At 41.9% G+C, this 19,287-nt stretch overlaps 1 protein-coding gene across 4 annotated transcripts in view; it reads left to right on the top strand.

The window, feature by feature from the left end:
• The window catches only part of ncor2 (nuclear receptor corepressor 2), a 108,830-nt gene that overhangs the window by 33,919 nt on the left and 55,624 nt on the right, over window positions 1–19,287 (top strand). For all 4 annotated transcript variants that reach the window (XM_051423326.1, XM_051423328.1, XM_051423327.1 and 1 more), the window contains exons 5-8: window positions 2,430–2,612; window positions 7,272–7,385; window positions 14,706–14,762; window positions 16,304–16,356. In XM_051423326.1, coding sequence (XP_051279286.1) covers window positions 2,430–2,612; window positions 7,272–7,385; window positions 14,706–14,762; window positions 16,304–16,356 — 407 coding nt within the window. The remainder of the gene's footprint in view (window positions 1–2,429; window positions 2,613–7,271; window positions 7,386–14,705; window positions 14,763–16,303; window positions 16,357–19,287) is intronic.

Genomic DNA, 19,287 nt, shown 5'->3' with positions numbered 1-19,287 from the left:
ATTTATGTGGGCTTTTTCAGAGGTGTATGTGGACCAGGACACCAGAGTCCTCATCAGACTGTCTCGGAGACGGCAGGAGATTTAACGAATCCGACAGGCTGAAGAATTCCAGTTTAAAATGAAACGCTATGAACGATAATAGGTGATAATAATATGAATTATAGTATAAACTTCCCGGCATCGGCATAATTTAATTAGAGCTGATGAATTATCGTTGGATATTAATAATCATTTATTTTGAATCGTTATGCAAAACATTGAGAGGCTTTATGTTCTATTAAAGTAAGTTTTTTTTTTTTAATCGACTAGAAAAAGTAATTAAAATATCCATCTCCCTACATCTTCACCTTCAGGAGTGTAAAATCTACAGGTAATGAACTGTGAAATTATCAGTTATCTTATCGGTATTGGCCATGAGAAGCAGGTAATTATTGGTTCTTATAATAATAATATTCACCAGACTTGGTGAATTAATCATGATGTACATGAAGCGTGTGATTTAAACGTCCATTCAAATACTGCCGATTCAATAAAAAATCTAAGTGTAAGTTCAATAAACATTTAATATTCAATATTCTTCTTTCAATGCAATTGTTAACTGCTGTAAACTGTCAACTGCCATAAAAGCTCATAGAGGAAGAAGAAAGGCGCTGATGTTCCCTGTTAGCAGGAAGCCAGTTTCAATATTGGATGACAGACAAAAATCAAGAAAATGGATTTTGTGGTTGAAACGTAGCAGCAATGCAGCTGGAAGCACGGAGAAAGAAGTGAAAAAGAAAGCGAAACGGGGCCAAAAAATACCGTCGGTATCAGGAAGAATATGAATAGAATGGGATTTACCTCAACGAGCCGCAACCCTGCCAAGATTGTTGTTCAATAAATCACAGACGACGCAGCGCTGTGTTTAAATAGCTCTTTCAATATAGCAAAAATGTATTGCGCTGGTCAGGAGGTTCTGGGCTGGAAAAGTATTTCAAAGGGGGGATATAATGGTGAAAAAACGTTGGGAACCTCGAGTTTAAAGGAACCAGACTGTAGAATTGGCACCGCCAACCGTTTATCTGGATTAATATTCACTAATATTGGGTGGAAACATCACATTTTTTTTGCAGTTTTTCTGGAATTTCTACTAAAATATGAGCTAAATTTGGACCAGGGGCGGTGCCACACTGTACTGAAGATGGGTTTATAGTGAGAGTGTGTACTCAGAGCGTAAATACCCTAACATAGGAGTACTGTAATATACCCTGAAGATCACCGGTTTGATGAACAGCGTCTCTCTGCTCTCTCGTCAGTACGGCTGCTCAGTTGATGAGCCTCACTGTGTATTGTTTGACTGACAGATGCACACCATTTCCATTTTTCTGCCAGAAGACATAACTATTAATTACCTCCTGAATTTCATCTACACTCATGTACCACCCTTCAGATTCCAGCCCCCCACAAACGCACACACATCCTAAAAACCAAGTATTTCACATTTCAAACTCAGTCTCTTAAGCAGAGCCAGTTGCCAGTGCTCTTGTGTATAATCCCGGCGAAGGAGGCTGTGACCTCATATTCATTAGTGTGGTCTAGTGACACTGAGACACTACACTGGCTTTCATTACCCAGAGGACTTAATTACTGCCGTGTGTTACCTTCCCGAAGGACACGCAGACTGTTTGGATGATTTCTTGCAGAGTAACCTGCAGACCTTGCAATCAGAGGAAGACAGGGGGGGAATGTGCGAGTTCGCTCCCTCTGAAACGGTCAGGCCACATCACGAAGGTCTTTACGCTCGGTTGGATGTCAGATACTTTACTCTGACCTGCCAGCTGTAATTAATTCATCCAAACATTGTGTCGACTTACCACATGAAATTCCTCTTTGTCCTCATTCTTCCTTCTCCCTTCAGATTTTAATTAAATTAACTGTTCTACTTTTTTGAGCGTAAAATTGAAAATACTGATATTCAAAGCCCGACCACTATTATCGGCCAATGTTAATATATCGGTATCGGTGTGTTATCCAATAAATATATGTAGATATTTGGTTATTTAATGCTGAAAACATGCTTGTAGTTTTTACAATACTGATGTTTATCTATTTATTTATTCTTTATTTAAATTGTCAGTAATTGACTGACACTGAACATCCAGTACTGATATGTATTTATTTTCTCTTGTTCATTTCTAGCATTGGTTGACAGTGTAGCCTATGAGTTAAAGTATTTAACATGTTATACAGTGTTAAATTTAAGTTATTTGTGTAACAAAGCAGCCTTCTGAGTACCTTTGCATCGCCATATCGGTGTATAATTGCTCTATTTTTATTCTGTCATCTCGGAAATTGATGAACTTGGCCTCAAAAATCCCAATCAGTTGGGTTCTAATGATATTACACACGTCTAACTGTGTCACTCTTCTCTCTCTGCTGTGCCTCTGCAGGACCGTGGAAGCTCCATGGGGAAACTGGAGCCCATCTCCCCCGTGAGCCCGGTCCACATGGACCCGGACTTGGATCTGGTGCCGGCTCGCTACTCCAAGGAGGAGCTGATCCAGAACATGGACCGCGTGGACAGGGAGATCACCATGGTGGAGCAGCAGATCTGCAAGCTTCGCAAGAAACAGGTCTGCACACATGGATGTGGTCATAAGTTAGGGGTTGTATTGGCTTCCTTTGTGATTAGAGATTGCAGACTGATGCTATCTCAGGGTTTCCTGCTTAGCTCGTTGATTTTGAGGTGGATTTATGTTACTCCGTAGAGATGTTCCGCTAGTCTTCCTGTAGATGCCTCCGGCTTTGGAATTGATTTATACTTCTGCCGAAGATTTCATACCACCTCCAAAGCACTAGATGCATGCATGGGTGGGAACGTATGCAGCAGAAAAAAGCTACAACAACTACAAACTAGAAATACATATTTGTTTAGCTACTGAAAAGGAGACACATAATGATCTGTACCTACCTCTTGTTTACATTCTTTCATTCACTCTGCTCCACCAAGGATGGGTTTTTGCATTTGATGTGGCCTTAGTACTGCAGCTTGTGTATGACCCACCTTTCTAGCAGTGTTTGTAGAGATGGAAGAGGTTGTTTACCATTATTTTCTGCACAGGCTGTAAGAAGAGATGATGCATGCCAGCGAGGAAAGTTGAGTTGACACCACTTGGTGATGTCATTCATGTGCATACTGCACATACTTGGACCGGGCAGGCTTGCCTAAAAGCACTATGAGGCACCTTTTTAAGAGTTTATTCGTCATGCTTGTAGATGTCTAAGTCTCTGCCAGTGCTGGCATGCTCGCTGAATTTTCTTAGTGGCGGTGTTTGGCTCGTTTTGAAAATGTTCATGTGTGGTTTTCCAATGTGACTTTCCCTGCCAGGCTTCAGTTGGCATCGGCGCAATAAAAGTCTTAAACAGACTTTGCTGTGTTGTAATCGCTGCATTCAAGTTTTCTGTAGCTGTTTTCTTGCTCAATGTGCCACAATTCTGTACACGCACTCCTCCAGGCAGCTGCATTCCCCTTTTCTCTCTTCTCTCTGGCTTTTTATTTAGGAGAAAAGTAGGTTAAAAATATATAAGGCTATAAATAACAGCTTCCCTGGGGGAGGAGGAGGATTATGGTGGAGGTTTTGTGACTGCTAAACCACTCACATCCCTGCCACACAGTCTCCCTTTTGGCCGCCTGCCATGTTTAGTAGAGAAGCTGTACGGTCGAGCTCCTTTCAACTCCAATCCCTCCGCCAACATGCATGTCGCTACGTACTGCGTATTAATTATCATCGTTCAAACATAACATTAGGTCAGTTTATTGATGACCGCTACAGCTGTTGGTCTCGTGACGGCATTAAGACTAATGATATGACTCTTGACCGCTAAATTACACCCTTGACATCGCTCCGCTGGTTTCACAGATTAGGATCCTGCAGGTTCCTATTGAGAGTTATTGATTATGATGAGTTGGATTAACAGCTGCATGTTAAATGCAGTAAAACGCAGTGTAACGTCACAGATTAGCTGGCTAGAAACTCGCTCCTCTTCCTCTGTTTCATGCCTCTCCTGTGGCTGCCTCAACCCGCCCTGTCTTCATCCCCAGAGTCAGAGTCCTGGGACAGAGAGAGCCCCTTCTGCTCCTACACTAGTAGTGTTTAAACTCCCCCTGTCCTTCAAGCTCCCAGTCCGGGTACAGACAGCTAGCAGGGCCGCTAACTGGCTAGTGGCAGCAGCTAGTACAGTTAGCATATGCAGCAGTTCACCGGTAAGAGTCTTCCTGTGTTACAAGAGAAAAGATCTGTGATGCAGCAATCCTCTTTAACTTTCGTCCCGGTTGTTTGTTTTTCTTCTGCAGCTATCCGACTAATGGAAAGTGCGTCGACTAAGACTCTTCTCAGTGACTAATGAGTACCCAGCTGTGGTCAAAAACGGCCTCTAAATAACAAACTAATGAGACAAATGAGTTTGTTTTCTTTTCTTTTTTTTATCCAAGTCAACATGGATTAGCTACAGCTGCAAAAATGTGCCAACAACAACCTTTCACCTGATGAAATCTGTGGTTGCCAGATTATAGATTGCTTCTTATTAATAGAAAAGGCTTGAATCTGCCCGTTTTTGATCACCTAGTCAGACACACACAAGTGCATCATATGGTTGAAATATTGCATCGTAATTCTTTCAGATAATGGACCACTTATAAAGACAGTGGAGCGGTGAGTGAATGAGAGATTTCGGGTGCTATTTTTAATGTTTCTATAGTGTTTGAAAAAGGAATAGGAACCAAAATAAAACTGGATCGGATTCCAATGTTAGTGTTTAAACTTGTGAATGATTGAGAGGCTGAGCTCTGCTGCTTACAAGCATAAATCACAACCTCTCCCCCCTCGCCCTCCCTCAATACACACACAGTGTTTTTATGGATATTTTTTTATAGTCCGGCTCTCTTGAAGCATTAAAACATCTGGACTAATTAAGCGGGGCGGTAAAACTTTATTTAAAGAGTTCTGGCAGAGTTAGTGGATGGGTGGGGGGTTGGTGGGGGAAGGGTTAGGGCTCAGGTTACCGCCAGCCTGTGTCATGTCAGCCAAGCCCAGGACGGCTGGTTTATTTTGTTTTACTCTGTGGTGGGTTTGGAAAGCGAAAGGGGGAGGTCTCTATGGGAATGTCTGTGTTTCCCTTACCAGATGCTTATCCAGGGCTATCATGGCACATGATGATCCATCGTGCTCCACTCTCATGTGGATCCTCTGGAGGCCGCCTGTCCTGTCTCTGAAGCCCCTGACGGGAGATGAGCAGGAGGCGTAGGAGGGCAGTCTTGGGGGGGCTGACTTAACTGTAGATCAGCCTTACGCACGACACTCAGCGACACTTGGCCTCGGCCTCCAGACAGCTAGTTACAGCTGAATACACTCTGTCTCCAGCTTATATCCTGCACATTATACAGACTGTATCCACACATTCAGCCAAATTATGATGTCAAAGATTGAAGTTTTAGTTTTCTAATGTCTAACAAGGTTTTGAGCAGGGACTTATTTTGCTGGTACTTTGGGATAATTATCATGACATGTAGTGTTTGAAGTGATTTAAAATAGAATATTTCTGTGATAGTAACATGAAGTTAAAATGTAGATGGGTTTCTCTTTTTCGCGGGAGCTTAAGAAGTCCAGTTAATTGTTAAATATGAGTGGAAATCGGCTGCCAAATTGTTTTTCACAGCTTTTACTCAAACGTCTAACCTTTGGTCTCACTCTTTATAAAATAATTGACTAAAGGAAGGAAAATAAACGGCCCTTCAAATAAAAGGTTTTTAACCAGAATGATAAATTGCTTCAATTTCAAATACCGATCTCCATTTTCTTTTTATATCCAGATGAAATCCAGATATGATGTAATATCGCTGTTACTTGTAATTTACTCTGCAACGAGCTGTCGTACTTTTAGTTTGAAAGATTGAAACCTCGTTATGGTTGTCATAAAGACTGTCGGAGCCAGCGGAGGTGACGTACTGCGAGTTGAGCTGCTCTCATTGGCTGTGCAGTTTCGACTTGAGACGATTTGAGGAGAGGAATTGTCAATATAGTAACAGAATCTGGATCCATATCTGATCAGCACTGTTTGACAGTTTGATCTGAGTTTGGTGCGTTGAGCTGGACGGACTCACTGAGAATGAGCTGTCAATCACAAGGTAGCCCCGCCCTAAAGCATACCCTGCTTTATAGTCTGTTTTACTCTAAATGGGACCATCAGTTACTAAATGAACATCATGCTGTATGGAAGAAGACTGAAACTAGACACAGCTATATAATAAGCCATACATATGCTAACTGCTACATACAGCAGCCTCCTTTTAGGACTGTTTTCTGTGTCGCACTAGAAAAATTCAATGTTTAAATAATTTAATTGTTTGAATAATTTTTGTCTCATTATCGCCTGCCATCATAACAGGCTGAAGAACTTCCATATGCTGCTTACTGAGTAGTTAGGAGTGGGAGGATTAATGATCCCGACTGATCCATTTAAACCTTGTCAACATCTGGATAGAACGCGCAGGCTGATAGCGGTAACCCTCTAATGCTCCTCGGTTGCATTTACACTTCAGTTTCTGATGTTATCCAACCTGCCAGAGAGGCAAGACGTGTTTTAAGTGTAAGGTTATTTTCTGTATCCTATTTAGCTTCTTTCTGAATGTCAGAAGAGGCGATTCCTCTCTCTCTTTCTGTGCGTACACGGACAGGGAAGCACTGACTGAACTCTGCGTGATTGGCAGTGAAACATAAAGAGTGATGGGCATCAAACAGCCACGTTTAGTTCCTTTACAGCGTTCGCTCTCAGTCCCCAGATTCTTAAAGTTCCCAGCAGATAGCACTTCCTAAATGTCAGGTTTCTGGAGTACAGTAGTTGGCTGCATGCCAGTGTGTGCTAACTCAGAGGAACTCTGCTGTATTTGTCTGGTGTTCATTTCCCACATTTGCCTCTTTGTTTTGTTTTCTTTTGTCTGTCTCTCTCTCTCTCATTGGATGTTCCAGCCACACAGCAGGCCTCAGCTTTGTTTACAGGCTGTTGTAGTAAGTCTTTGATTAACTAGGCCCTGGGGAGTTAATAGCTATTACAGCTAATGGGACAGTTAGTCTGGTCCCTGCTGTAGAGCTGGGGGGGAGGGACGCTTTATCTGACACACACTCTCTAACCTCGCCACAGGAACTGGTGAGCCACAGGTCTTCCTGGAAGATCACAGCCCATTTTGGATTTGCTAAGTGCTAACCATCATCTTTGTTTGTGTGTGTGTGTTACAGCAACAGCTGGAGGAGGAGGCTGCAAAGCCCCATGAGCCTGAGCGGCCCATCTCACCGCCACCCAGCGAGGCCAAGCACCGCAGCCTGGTGCAGATCATCTACGATGAAAACAGGGTCAGTAGAATGTACACACACACACACACACACACACACACACACACACACACACACACACACACACACACACACACACACACACACACAGAGATCAGACGCTTGGATTGGAGTTTGGTTTCACCTGATCACATGTGCTTTTTCATCACCACAAGTGAGTGCGAGAGCTGGGTGCTTTCCTCTCGTGGTTCAGTGTTGTTTCACAGGGCTGATGCAAGATAACAAACTGAACTCAGCCAGGCAGCTACATCCTCTTGAGTATTGCTGTTGCCTGGTTAAGGTTATTTGGTTCTATTGTCGGGGATTGGGCAGCTTGTGTTGGAAATGCAGACAGCGCCTGTAAGGGAAACTGGATCACCCAGCAGGTACACCTCTAAACAAACCACAGAGAGTCCCTAATTTGAGCATGAGTAGAGCCCCATTGTGTCTTCCACTCTGCTTTTCATTACATCTCATAGACAAAAAGATTACTCTTGTAGTATGTGTAATACTGGCTATGTGAAGAGACAGATGTCTGTCTGCGGAGAACATTTTTTCTTGGAAATCTGTCATTTTCATTTACCTTGTTGGATGTAATCCTCAAAAAACCCTCAACAAAAGCAGAGGGTGCCATAAAGTATTTATCTCCTACCTGAGCCCTCCCACTCTTTACTGTCAGGCCAGGCACAACTCTTGCCTAACAGAATGAGCTACTAAAGGTCAACATAGCAGGCATGATGAATCACAGGCGTACAAACACAAGCACACACTTTAAGGACACACTATAAGGTGACACATGCTGAAACAAGTCTATTTTCACCTATGCAAGTAAAGCAGCTTGATATGTCTTTAAAGGAAAGAAAAAACCAGTAGCTGGGAGATCATATAAGGTTCTTTGGAAGTGTTAAGTTAGTCACAGCACTCATTATATGCATCAGTGCTCTGTGCAGAAAATACTGAGTGATTCTCAGTGCTCTCAGTCCCCCTAGTGGTGAAACACACTAGTTTCCCTTTTTACTGGAATAGGCACTTAAAGCAGAGAAGTCCTCTCACACTGTATCACACCACCATTCAGCCTCTCTGAACGAGCCCTCCCTATGGGGAAACTACCAGTCATTTTAAAACTTCACAGTTCGGAGGAAAATGCTCTCGAATGTTTTGAACAGCTTCTCCGACACATTCAGGGCAAATCCTTTTCATAGAATGGTACAGCGGTGAAGTGCAGTTAGAGAGAGAATGTTGGCAAATGAGCGTTCACCCTGCTCAAGTGTCAATGAGCAAGAGACTAAACCCAAAAAGCTTTGGGGCTGTTTTTGTGGCACTCCTAACCTGCACAGATGTCCTCAGATAACCACAGAAACCACCCTGAGAGGCCCTTTTAAGGTGAACATCAGGAAGTGTCCTTCATGACTTTCAGCCTCACCGTCAGCAAGCACCACTAAATCACAGCACTTCCAATGCAACAGCAGGACGTTGCGGGTTGCTCAAGACTCATCTGAAAAGGCTTGAAGTTAAAGGAATGACTCACAGCTTACTCCACAATGTAGCCTGACCTCTGTCACACTTTCCACTTCCCACTGACTGGCAGGATGTACTCTAGCCTACTGCCTTCCCTCCTAACCTCTCTCTTTGTCTCTACACTGAACCCTGTTTTGTAGTTTCACACACTCTAAGCCCATTGTGACACAGTGACACAACAGCATATACTCATCCACTCATATCTGTGTTCTTTCTTTTAGTGTTTTTTCTTTTTAGTCACTATAACGTCTCTTGTTGTTTGGATTTCCTAATCGATGACACTTTGCTTTTACTGTAAGTGTCTCTGATAAAATGATTCAAAGCTGACCTATTATGCTTTGCCTTATCTTTTCCTGTGATATATATACATATAACGGTAAAATGTTGGATCCTTCTTATTAAACATGGCCAAAGTTTCAAATGAGGTAAACTTGTGTAAAAGTAATCCCTGTGAGCAAAATCGCAGGTTTCCAAACGTCTGCTCGCCACTGATTTCTCTATCTGCTGCTTTGCTCAGGACTACTGAGGTGCTTTTCCAGTTGTGAGGGAAAGTTAGAATATGATCCAGTTTCACAAAAATCAGTGAATTGTGTTTTTAGTGAGGCCTCATTTTATTCCCGTCTCATTTGTGGTTTGATAGACGGTAACTTCATCAGATTCAGTGCAACATATCACTGTTGTCCAAGCTAACAGCAGGAGGATGGCTACCAATCAGCACCGGTTGCTGCCCCCTCCGCAGGCTCCCGGAAGTTGGCCAATCAAAACAAAAAGTGAGGGGGGTGGAACTAAAAAAGATGAGATATAACCGCTTGTTTCAGACAGACGGTGAGCTGAAGGGCCAATGTAAGATAAATAAGCATCTTTTTAGAACTGAATCATGCAAAGCTACTCTGAAACTGAGCATAATTGGTCGCATTTAACTCCCATCCGTTAACACTTAGCCACATGTATGCGTCTCTATTAGCCAGATCACAAGTCTGATTGCATCATTCTTGGTTTTCCCTGGCTGCATGCAAATCACGACAAAGGCCTGCTCCACCACAGAGGGTTGGTGGTAATGCACCACAAGTTGTTTGCCAACCCCTTAAAAACACCGGAAGAAGAAAGAACTTGTGCACACAAAAAATAGACAAGATATGAAAAGAGAGAGCAGTTACTGTATTGTTACGTTGCATAAATGGCAAGTTACCTGAGTTTAGCTGCATTTTCATTAAATTTAGCAAAGTGAGCCTCATACAGATCTCTGCTCTCTCACCCACACAGGTAATTCAGTCACTGTTCTGATCTGATAAAAGCTACTGTGACCTCTCACCTGTCCGTATTTGTTTAAAACGCTGCCATTTCTTCCTGTTGCTATATATGTGTATATATGAGAGGAAGAACAGAAGCTAATTTCCGCCGCCATAATGACATGATGACCCTGTAAATGCAGTTCGCTTTGTCTCGTCGTTGCGCTTTGGAGGAGAGAACAGATTACGTATCCCTGAGAGACAGATGCATTCACACCTTTGCAACATCTGGCTTCAATCCTTTCCTGAATGCAATTAAGATTGTCTTTCTGTATCAGATAACTATCCAATAAGGCGCATGAAGTGGTTACGTGTTAAAGGGCGATACTGTTACATGAAAAGTAATGTGATGTCAAACCTGTGGTGTGTCTATAATTGTGAGCATATATGTACAGATTGAATCAGGGCTGTGTATTGGCAGTAATCTGGCAATCACGATACAAGGGTTACGTTTCTATATATATATATATATATATGTGTTACATTTTATGCATATGGTGGTGTGTTCTTTACACAAACTTCCTAAAATGTGAGTACACAAAGAGAACAGTGGGGTCTGCATGTGTATTTATCCCATTTCTTGCAACATCCAACATCATAGCAAGTCCCTGCAGGATTCTGTAGGTAAACATTAAATAAATGAAACATTTTAAGTGTTTAATATATATTTTTAGATCCTCTTAGATCCACATTTTGTTGTATGTATGCCAGTCTTTAATTTCTGAAGTAGTAAATAATAAAAGACAACCACTGCTACAAATCTTAGCATCTTAACTCTTAATTAAAAATCTACAGCGGTTTGAGTCTCGCAAAACATAACGTATCGATATTTTCTTCCACCCCCAGAATGTAAATATGTATTGGTGTGTTTGCGTGTTAAAGGCTATAATTACTCCACATGCCTTTTTATTTTTATTTTTTTGAAGTGGTGTCACTACAGTGTCATCTGTCCCCTCTGGGCTCCGTGTCAGCAGCTTTCACAGACAGAGTTACAGCCCATTGTCAAACCCCGGGGATGGCTCAACTCAAGTTCACTCTTCTCATATTTGGGATATAGCTGTCATGGACACAAACACAAGAGAAGACAGCCCCAACTGAGACTGCGTTATCCTATAGGTCCTCATGTCTATGCTGTATAAGACGGTTCTTCTCTTGTTTCCTCTCCTGCATTCTTCAATAACAGCCCTTCTAGAAACCAGCCGAATATTCTTAAATATCAGAAAATGTTCTTTTATTGAGCCAATTTTATTTGGCTAGCATAAAAATGTAGCCACTGAAAGACTGTAATGGGCCTTAAAACTAGAATAAAAGCAAGTTGTGCTTATTAGACGCAATGAAAACTCAGTTATAACATAAAGATGAAGTATTTTGGGCACTTCATTGAGCTGAATTTGAGATGAATAATTAGCAGAAAATGTACAATAAGACACAATTTCTTCAAACGGCATAATAAAAATAGGTGACTTTGTATTAACTGAAGGCACCAGAAGCATTGTTATTGTTGAAACAATGAAAAACTAAACAGCTGCTTCATTTCCAACACTGGGACATGATGACTTTCTCTTAAACTGAGAAGTTGTGCAAGTGGTCTTACTGGAAAACAATCTGTTTCTTCTGCTGGGATATTATGCAAACCATTGTTGTTACTTGTTAAATCGAGCTCAATATCAGCTATATCAGTTATATCTTATATAATCTGGTTTTCAGAAAAAAATATATCTCACCTTGTCTTAATTTCTAATGCAAAACATGCTTATAATTATTCTTTTTAGACAAAACAATAAGACTAATTTCCCAGAAATGAGGCTTTTATACTTAAGATTCCTTTTTTACAGTGCATTGCCTTCATTGGAGGAACTGGAGCATTTGTAGTGCAGTGAGTTTTCTCATGTTAAAGTCTGGGAACATGTGTTGGTGACTGCAGGCAGCATGTGCAACAGCAGTACAGTAGCTAAGATTTACAGCTTCTAACACTGCCAGAGTAGCAGTCCTGCGTGTTACCACGGGGGGGCATAATTGAATTAATGGAGCCAGCCTCTCTGCCCGGGTCTTGTGATGAGGTTGTGTGTGTGTGTGGTTGAGATGGATCGAGATGGCAGTTACAAGACCAGCAGCTCTCTCTGTGTAATTATCCACACTTTTGGAGAAAAGCAAACACTCTCCACAGCTTCCTTTTGTAGCTCATCCGTTGCTAAATTTGTAATTTCTAGTATTAACTGTGAATATTCCACGTGTTTGGAGGGCCATAGCTTGCAGTCTTGTCTTCACATTTGCAGGAAATGAAGAGAAATGTCTGACCCTCTCTACCCCCCCCGCCCCGAGGACGACAGGCTGGTTTTATTAATTGCTGTTCATTAACTGCTTCTGTAGTGAGCGAGCTCTCTGAGGCGATACTCTGCAACCCGTTAAACCTACTTGCTGGTGAGGAAGCAACAGGAACGAGGAAAAATGCAGATCAATGCAAATCCAACGAAGGAAGAATAGTAGCAGCATGTTCCTGTATTTGCATTTGAAGGATATTTGTAGTATATAAATGTAAATGAACAGCGCTTCCTTATGCTCTAATGTCTTAGAGCCGTGGTTCCCAAACACTTTGATGTCACAATACACGCACATTAGATCAAAGGACACCTAATTGGAGAAGATTTTGTCCTAAGGGATCCCCCTCTTGGGTAATTTTTAGATTTGAAGATATTAAAGTCTTCACAGTTGATCAGTGATCAAATTAGCATCACTGTAAAGTCCAATAAATGATTACTGTTACTACAAGGACTATTTCTGTTCCCACACGTCCTGGAAAACCTGGAAATGTAGAAACAAATGTTCTAGTCACACCTGGAAATTGATTAAAATGACCAAATATCCTTGAAATTATCTATTTTACCCTGGAAAATTTTAAATTGTATTTTAGCCTGTGCTGAGGTCAAATTAATGTTACAGTTAGAGGGAAGCTGTAGTCGATAGACCTTTTTCACAGCAGCCATTTTGACATGAAATAGTTGGGTAAACACAGGTGATACCAAATTGAGGTCACGTTCCCTTCAGGTCAAACAGAGTCGACACTAAATGGAACGAAGCTTTTAATTGGTACCATTGGGTAACACCTGTGTTCACCCTACTGTTACATGTCAAAATGAGTGCTGTGAAAAAGGTCTACTTGGCTAAGTATGCAACAAAAGCGAGCTAACGCAGCGTGTCCGATTTAAAAACAAAAAATAATTATAATCTGTTCTTCCCTTTTTGCCGGGGACAACTCACTCAAGGACCCCCCCCCAGTTGGGTAGGAAACACACAGGGCCACTTTTAAAACTGGAGCCGTGTCATTTGGCTTCGCTCACAGGTGACCCAGTTGGAAGCAGGTGTTGAGTCAGGTTCAAGCCGTGTGTGCGTGAGCTCCTCTGGGGTTCTCTCACATCCGAGTCTGTTAGCGTGAGTTTCATGTAAACTTAGGAGTAGATCCCAAACACCTCCACAGCGAAGACGGAATGAAAGGGACAAGGAAGCAGCATGACATGGGTGGGTGGTGAGGAATAAAGGTTGATGTGTACGCACACACACACACACACACACACAGAGAGAGGCAGGTTCTGTCTCTGTTATCAGCTCTGAAAACTTCTCCCACATCCAACCCTCCCCTCGCCGCCGCCCCTCCTGTCTGCGAATGTGTCGGTCTCACCGCGCGGGGCCACCGAAGGAAATGAAGTGAGATGGAAAGCAACAGAGCATGCAGTGTGTCACCAAGGAGGGTCTGTTTGATCGATGAAGCGGAGAGAGAGAGAGAGAGAGAGAAAGAGTGTACAGAGCGGAATGAGGAAAAAGAGTGGAGCGAACATTTTGAGAGGGGGGGGGGGGGTTGTCTGGGACACTGCTCACACATTTGTCTGCTAGAGCTAAATATAAATGTATGAAGGAGCTGCAGAGAGGTCATCCAGAGGCACAGATGGGAGGTTTTTTTTTTGCCCAGCTTCATGCCCCAACACCTCTCCTCTGTTGCTTTATTGTCGCTGCCAGGATTTCTTTTTTTTTTTTTTTTCGTTTTAAGGCTTATTGTTGTAGGTAGTAAGCTGGAGGTGAGATCTTTTCTGTCTTTCATCAGTTGTCTCTTATGAGATAAGCACCAAAGCCCTTTAGCCCACCTCCTCTTCCTCCTCCTCCTTTCACCAGTTTTTGCTCTTTTTCTCCCACTCAATTTCTATTCCACTCCCACTTGCTTTCCTGCCTGCCTGCTTCTTTCTCTCTACCTCTCTCTCTGCTCAGGGGGAGGTGAGTAATCTTTTTTTTTTTTTTTTTCTGGGAGAGGAGAGAGGGAAGGAGCTGTGGCCCAGCTTGAGTTAAAAGCTCTAATAATAGTCAATGCATCCAGCTCTCCATCCATCCATCCATCCATCCATCCATCCATACATCCAGCTAGCCAGCGAGTGGTGGTGTAGCCCCAGCGACCAAGTGAGCGTGCTCGCTGCGTTGCCGTGGTGATGGCAGAGGTGCAGGCGGCCGGCTAATGTACTACTTTTTGTTTGTGTTCCCTTTTTACCAGAAAAAGGCAGAGGAGGCTCACAGGATACTGGAGGGACTGGGACCCAGAGTAGAACTGGTGAGTAAAGATTTGGATTTTATGTCTTTTATTTGTGTGCCTGTATTTTTCTTTTTCCTGCTCTCATGTCTTTGTGTGTTATTGACATGTGGGACCATTATATTGACAGTCAGGTTAGGGGGATAACAGATGCTTCAGAGAGACGAGGAGGAGGTCTGAATCACAATATGTCCCCTGTTATTAGCAGGGGCGCAAAGTAATGAAGTGGAAATATTTGATTACTGTATTTAAAGCTCCATTAAGCTGTATTGAACATATTGATATTGAGAGTTATATATAAACCCACTGAGAATAGAAAGTCAACCCAGCTGATGCCTTTTTTACTCCACTATATTTTTAATATAGGCACTTTTGCTGACTACCTTTCTACTCGCTCATACTCTATCTGTTCAAGTATCTGTCCATCCATCTTACTCGCACTCACACAGACATTTGATCACCTGGTTCTGTTAAACGAATTACCTATTGAGCCCACGCACAGCGCTACACAAAACAGGTTCTCCTCTGTGGTGGAGGAAGTTCATTTTGAGTTCTTTGGATTGAATTTAAGGATCAAGCACATTTTATTTATCATACAACCCAAGGTTGTGCTACGACAAGTTAGCTGTCCCTTCATGCTTCACACAAAAGATAATTAAACTTAGAATAACATAAATAAAATAAACAGTCTATACAGTTATTTATACACACATATTATACAGTCCAGGAAATAATGCAGTGCATGAACTGAATGTAAACGGCAGTGTCCATCCACTTTGACAGCGTTTGAGCACCAAGCATCGTCAATGTAAACAGAGTCCCCTGCGCTCTGTCTGCCCTTGAACACGGTCCGCCTATCGAGTGCTTAATGGAGCAGGTCTCTGTAAAGATGTGGGCACTACAGTCTCTAATTTACTGCTATTTGGCCAGCCTGAGTCCCATTTGTTCCAGACAGGACATTAGCCAGGAGCAGCCTTAAATCCAAGCTGGGTCAACATTGCTCCTATCGCTACCTTTCCTCTTGGGGCAACAGCACCCGCCAGGTGCATCGTCTTTAATGTTTGCGCTGCTCTATTAATCCAAAACTCAACGCTTCCTTTTCCAATGACCGCAGGCTATTTCTATCATAGATAGTACCTCTGTTCATTCTGTCATGTTTCAATAAAACAGCAATAAAACAGATTAAAACAGAGAAGTTTGATGAAACCTGAATCTCCTGATCCACTCGACTCGAACAGTTTTGGCTCAGCCCTTTTTAAAGTGAAACCCAATTAGCTATCATTCAATAAAAAGCAATAAAGACAAAATAAATACAGAAAATGAAGTGACATTTGAAGGAGCTACACACTGAGTTTGATCAGGTCAGTCAGCTTTCAGTGATTCATGTTATTTGATGAACAATTCAGAAAACATTGAACTCCTACATTTATTTGTTGCGGGGTCAGAATCATATTGACGAGATGAACTCCCGTCATTTGGCCTTTGTGTGTTTTATTTACAATGTGTTGCACAACTGAAAATATGACCGATTGTTTGATCTGTTTTTTCTTCTCACTTTCCAGCCTCTGTACAATCAGCCTTCTGATACCAAGCAGTACCATGAGAACATCAAAATGTGAGTCTGTCACTGCACACAACTACACTTGTACATTAATAGATGTTTTATATCCAGCCATTGAAGAAAGAGTTTAACCATGGATACGGGAGCTCACGTAGGATTGGTTGAAATGAAATCTATCATCAATTGTAAATAACGCATTTCAAGAGTAAAGCAAACTGAAACTGTGGGTTGATGAGGGTGTTGGAATCAAAGGGCAACTGGCCCGAAAAGGTTGCGACGCCTTGTACTACAGGGAGAAAGCTGACCTGTTATTGATTTGTATTTGTTTGTGTACAAATTCAATACGTCTGAATATAAATGGTTCATTCATGCAGTGACGAGAATTCCTGTAGTATTATGTAAGCAGATGTTTTTTTAATTTGTCATTTCACTGCTGCTACCAGTGGAAATTGAAACTTGGTGACCTTAGCAGCTATCAATTCCCTTTAGTGGTTGTAAATTGCCTCCACGAGAGAGACTCGCCACTTGTCTCCACCCCCACACCTCAACTCCCCCTTCCCGCTTGGCAGACTGCAACGAGTGGCATTTCAGAGGGGGATGTGAAATTGTCATTATGTAAACTTACTGGAATAAACGTGTGCAACGGGGGCAGCTCCAGAGAGTAGAATAATAATTCAGTTTGAGTGCAGTAATGGTGGCAGTGAAATCAGCTGGCAGATTAGTCTGTAAAATGTCACAACTCTCTGTGTTTAATCCATTACTAAAGTTTCTGTATTATGTAAGAGCAGTGTTAATTGTGTGCCTTCGTGTTTTGAATTTGATACTTTTGAATTGAGTATAAAAATATAGTTTTGATTGAAACTTCCAAAAAATTGTGAGGACCTTGAATATGTTATTAAAGCTTCTTAAAGATGTCCATTTCTCTACATTCCCGCTTTGTGCTTCCGCCGTCATTTCCCTTTCAGTCAATAACTATACTGCTGGATGCTACTAACTCCTATACACTGGTCCTACAGTTGAGTGTAGTTCATTTGCCAAAAGAGACAACACACACAATAAAGGTTAAAGAATTTGACTGATAGCAGTATTTTATTGTTTAATTGCGATAATGTTGTTATGAATTCTTCCGCAGGGTTCCCATGTATCGTTGAAAATCTGGGAATTTAGTTTTCCAGTCATGGAAACACCTGGAACTTCATTAAAATGCCCAAATATCCTCAAAATTACTCATGTTGTCCTGCAACATTTTAATAGTATTTCATGCTCACTTAGATTATGTAAACCTGTGCACACTACATCTGCATACATACAGCCTATTATTGATCAAATTAACATGATTGTTAATTGTACTTGCAATGACCACGTTACCTCTCCCTTTAAATGGTTAAAAGGTTAGAAGATGAAGTTTCTGTCAAATGAATTTAATTCTACTTGATTGGAACTGTTATTTATGCTCCGCTGAGGCTGCAGCAGAAAAATAATCTGTGGTGAGAACAGCCAAGTGCCATGAAAGTGAGCTAATGCAAAGTCCTGTGAGCGCTGACCACCGTTGTGAGCAGGTGCTGTCCTGTACTGTCAAGGAAAACTCCTGGAAAATGATTTCTTAAAGAGAGTGGGAACCTTGTTTTGGCCACGATAATAACATGTAGTGAAAACCTGGTATTGTGATCAGCTGCTGTCTGTTAGCTTCCAAAACTACTGAGCTAACAAGACAGGCAGATTTTTATATTCTTGCCACATCTGAAGCAGGATTTAGGTCAAAATATGTTTACCATAGACAGATGTAAAGCTGCTAAAAGCTTCAGATCATTTGTGCTCAAACTAAAGGTGCAAAAGAAAGGGAGCTATTACCACTGAAAGTCACTATTGATTTCATTTTTTTGCCTCTGATATTCTGACATGAAATATTAACAGCCTTCCTCAGCGTCCCGGGGTCGCGTTAGGTGAATGATTAATAAATCATGACGATTTCATCAGTTAGTGGATATCATCAAGGGGCAGCAGAGAGTACACAACTTTACGTGGCCCTGCCGTGTCTTATCAGTAAGCCTTTATGTGCATCTGTAATCTTTTAAGGACCATAATTCATTGAGGCACATCAAAGGGCTGTAGGAGGGTTATAATAGCTCCACCATTGGCACTGTGGGTTTGGGCACATTGGCATACCACAAGATGTGTCTGACCTCTGAGCCACACACTGCTCTGTCTTCACTCCTTTTGATCCCTGCACCGTTTGATCAGCATTAGTGCCTCAAAGGAATTAACTGACGAACTCTCCTCTCTCTCTCTCTCTCTCTCTCTCTCTCTCTCTCTCTCTCTCTCTCCCTCCGTGTGTGTGTTATTAAATACCGCTGTGTTGCTTTGACCCAGCACAATTGACTTCTTTGTTTTGCTAACCGGTTTGATAGCGTTGGCTCTCATTCCCGCTGGGATAGATGAGTACCAGTATCTCTTTGCAGCCCCCCGATCCCAGTTCATCTCCTGCACACACAGCCGATGATACATTTGTCAATATGCTGTGCATATGCAGACTGCTATGAAGACAAAATCTAACTTTGAAGCCTTAAAAAGCTTTTCCTCCACTGGAGAACATCTAACAAGTGTGCGTATAATGAATCTTTGAGCCATCATGTTTTGGAGGTATTACGCTAAATTACAGTGTTCTCCGATATCTCAGAAATGGCACAGGCTTAGAGAAGGACAAAGAAAACCTTTCGAAGGGGTTCAAGGCTGCTAATCTCTGTTTGCCATCTGGTGTCCAAAGGACAATGCCATCTCTGTCTTTAAAGGGCTTCATCTATCAGTCCTGTTGAGGGCAGCACAATTAATCGAAAAATATTATCGAAATTGCAATATGGTGCAGTATGCAAATCGCAAGAGCTGTAAGGTAAAATGAGAATAAAAAGCATTATAATGAAGCACTGTAGAAGAAAACATGTTTGTTTGGTACTGTCACATTTCACGCATAATTTAAATAGATTTATT

The sequence above is a fragment of the Dicentrarchus labrax genome, unplaced genomic scaffold (assembly GCF_905237075.1).
Source record: "Dicentrarchus labrax unplaced genomic scaffold, dlabrax2021, whole genome shotgun sequence".
Taxonomy (NCBI): domain Eukaryota; kingdom Metazoa; phylum Chordata; class Actinopteri; family Moronidae; genus Dicentrarchus; species Dicentrarchus labrax.
This window is presented reverse-complemented; position numbering and strand designations above follow the sequence as displayed.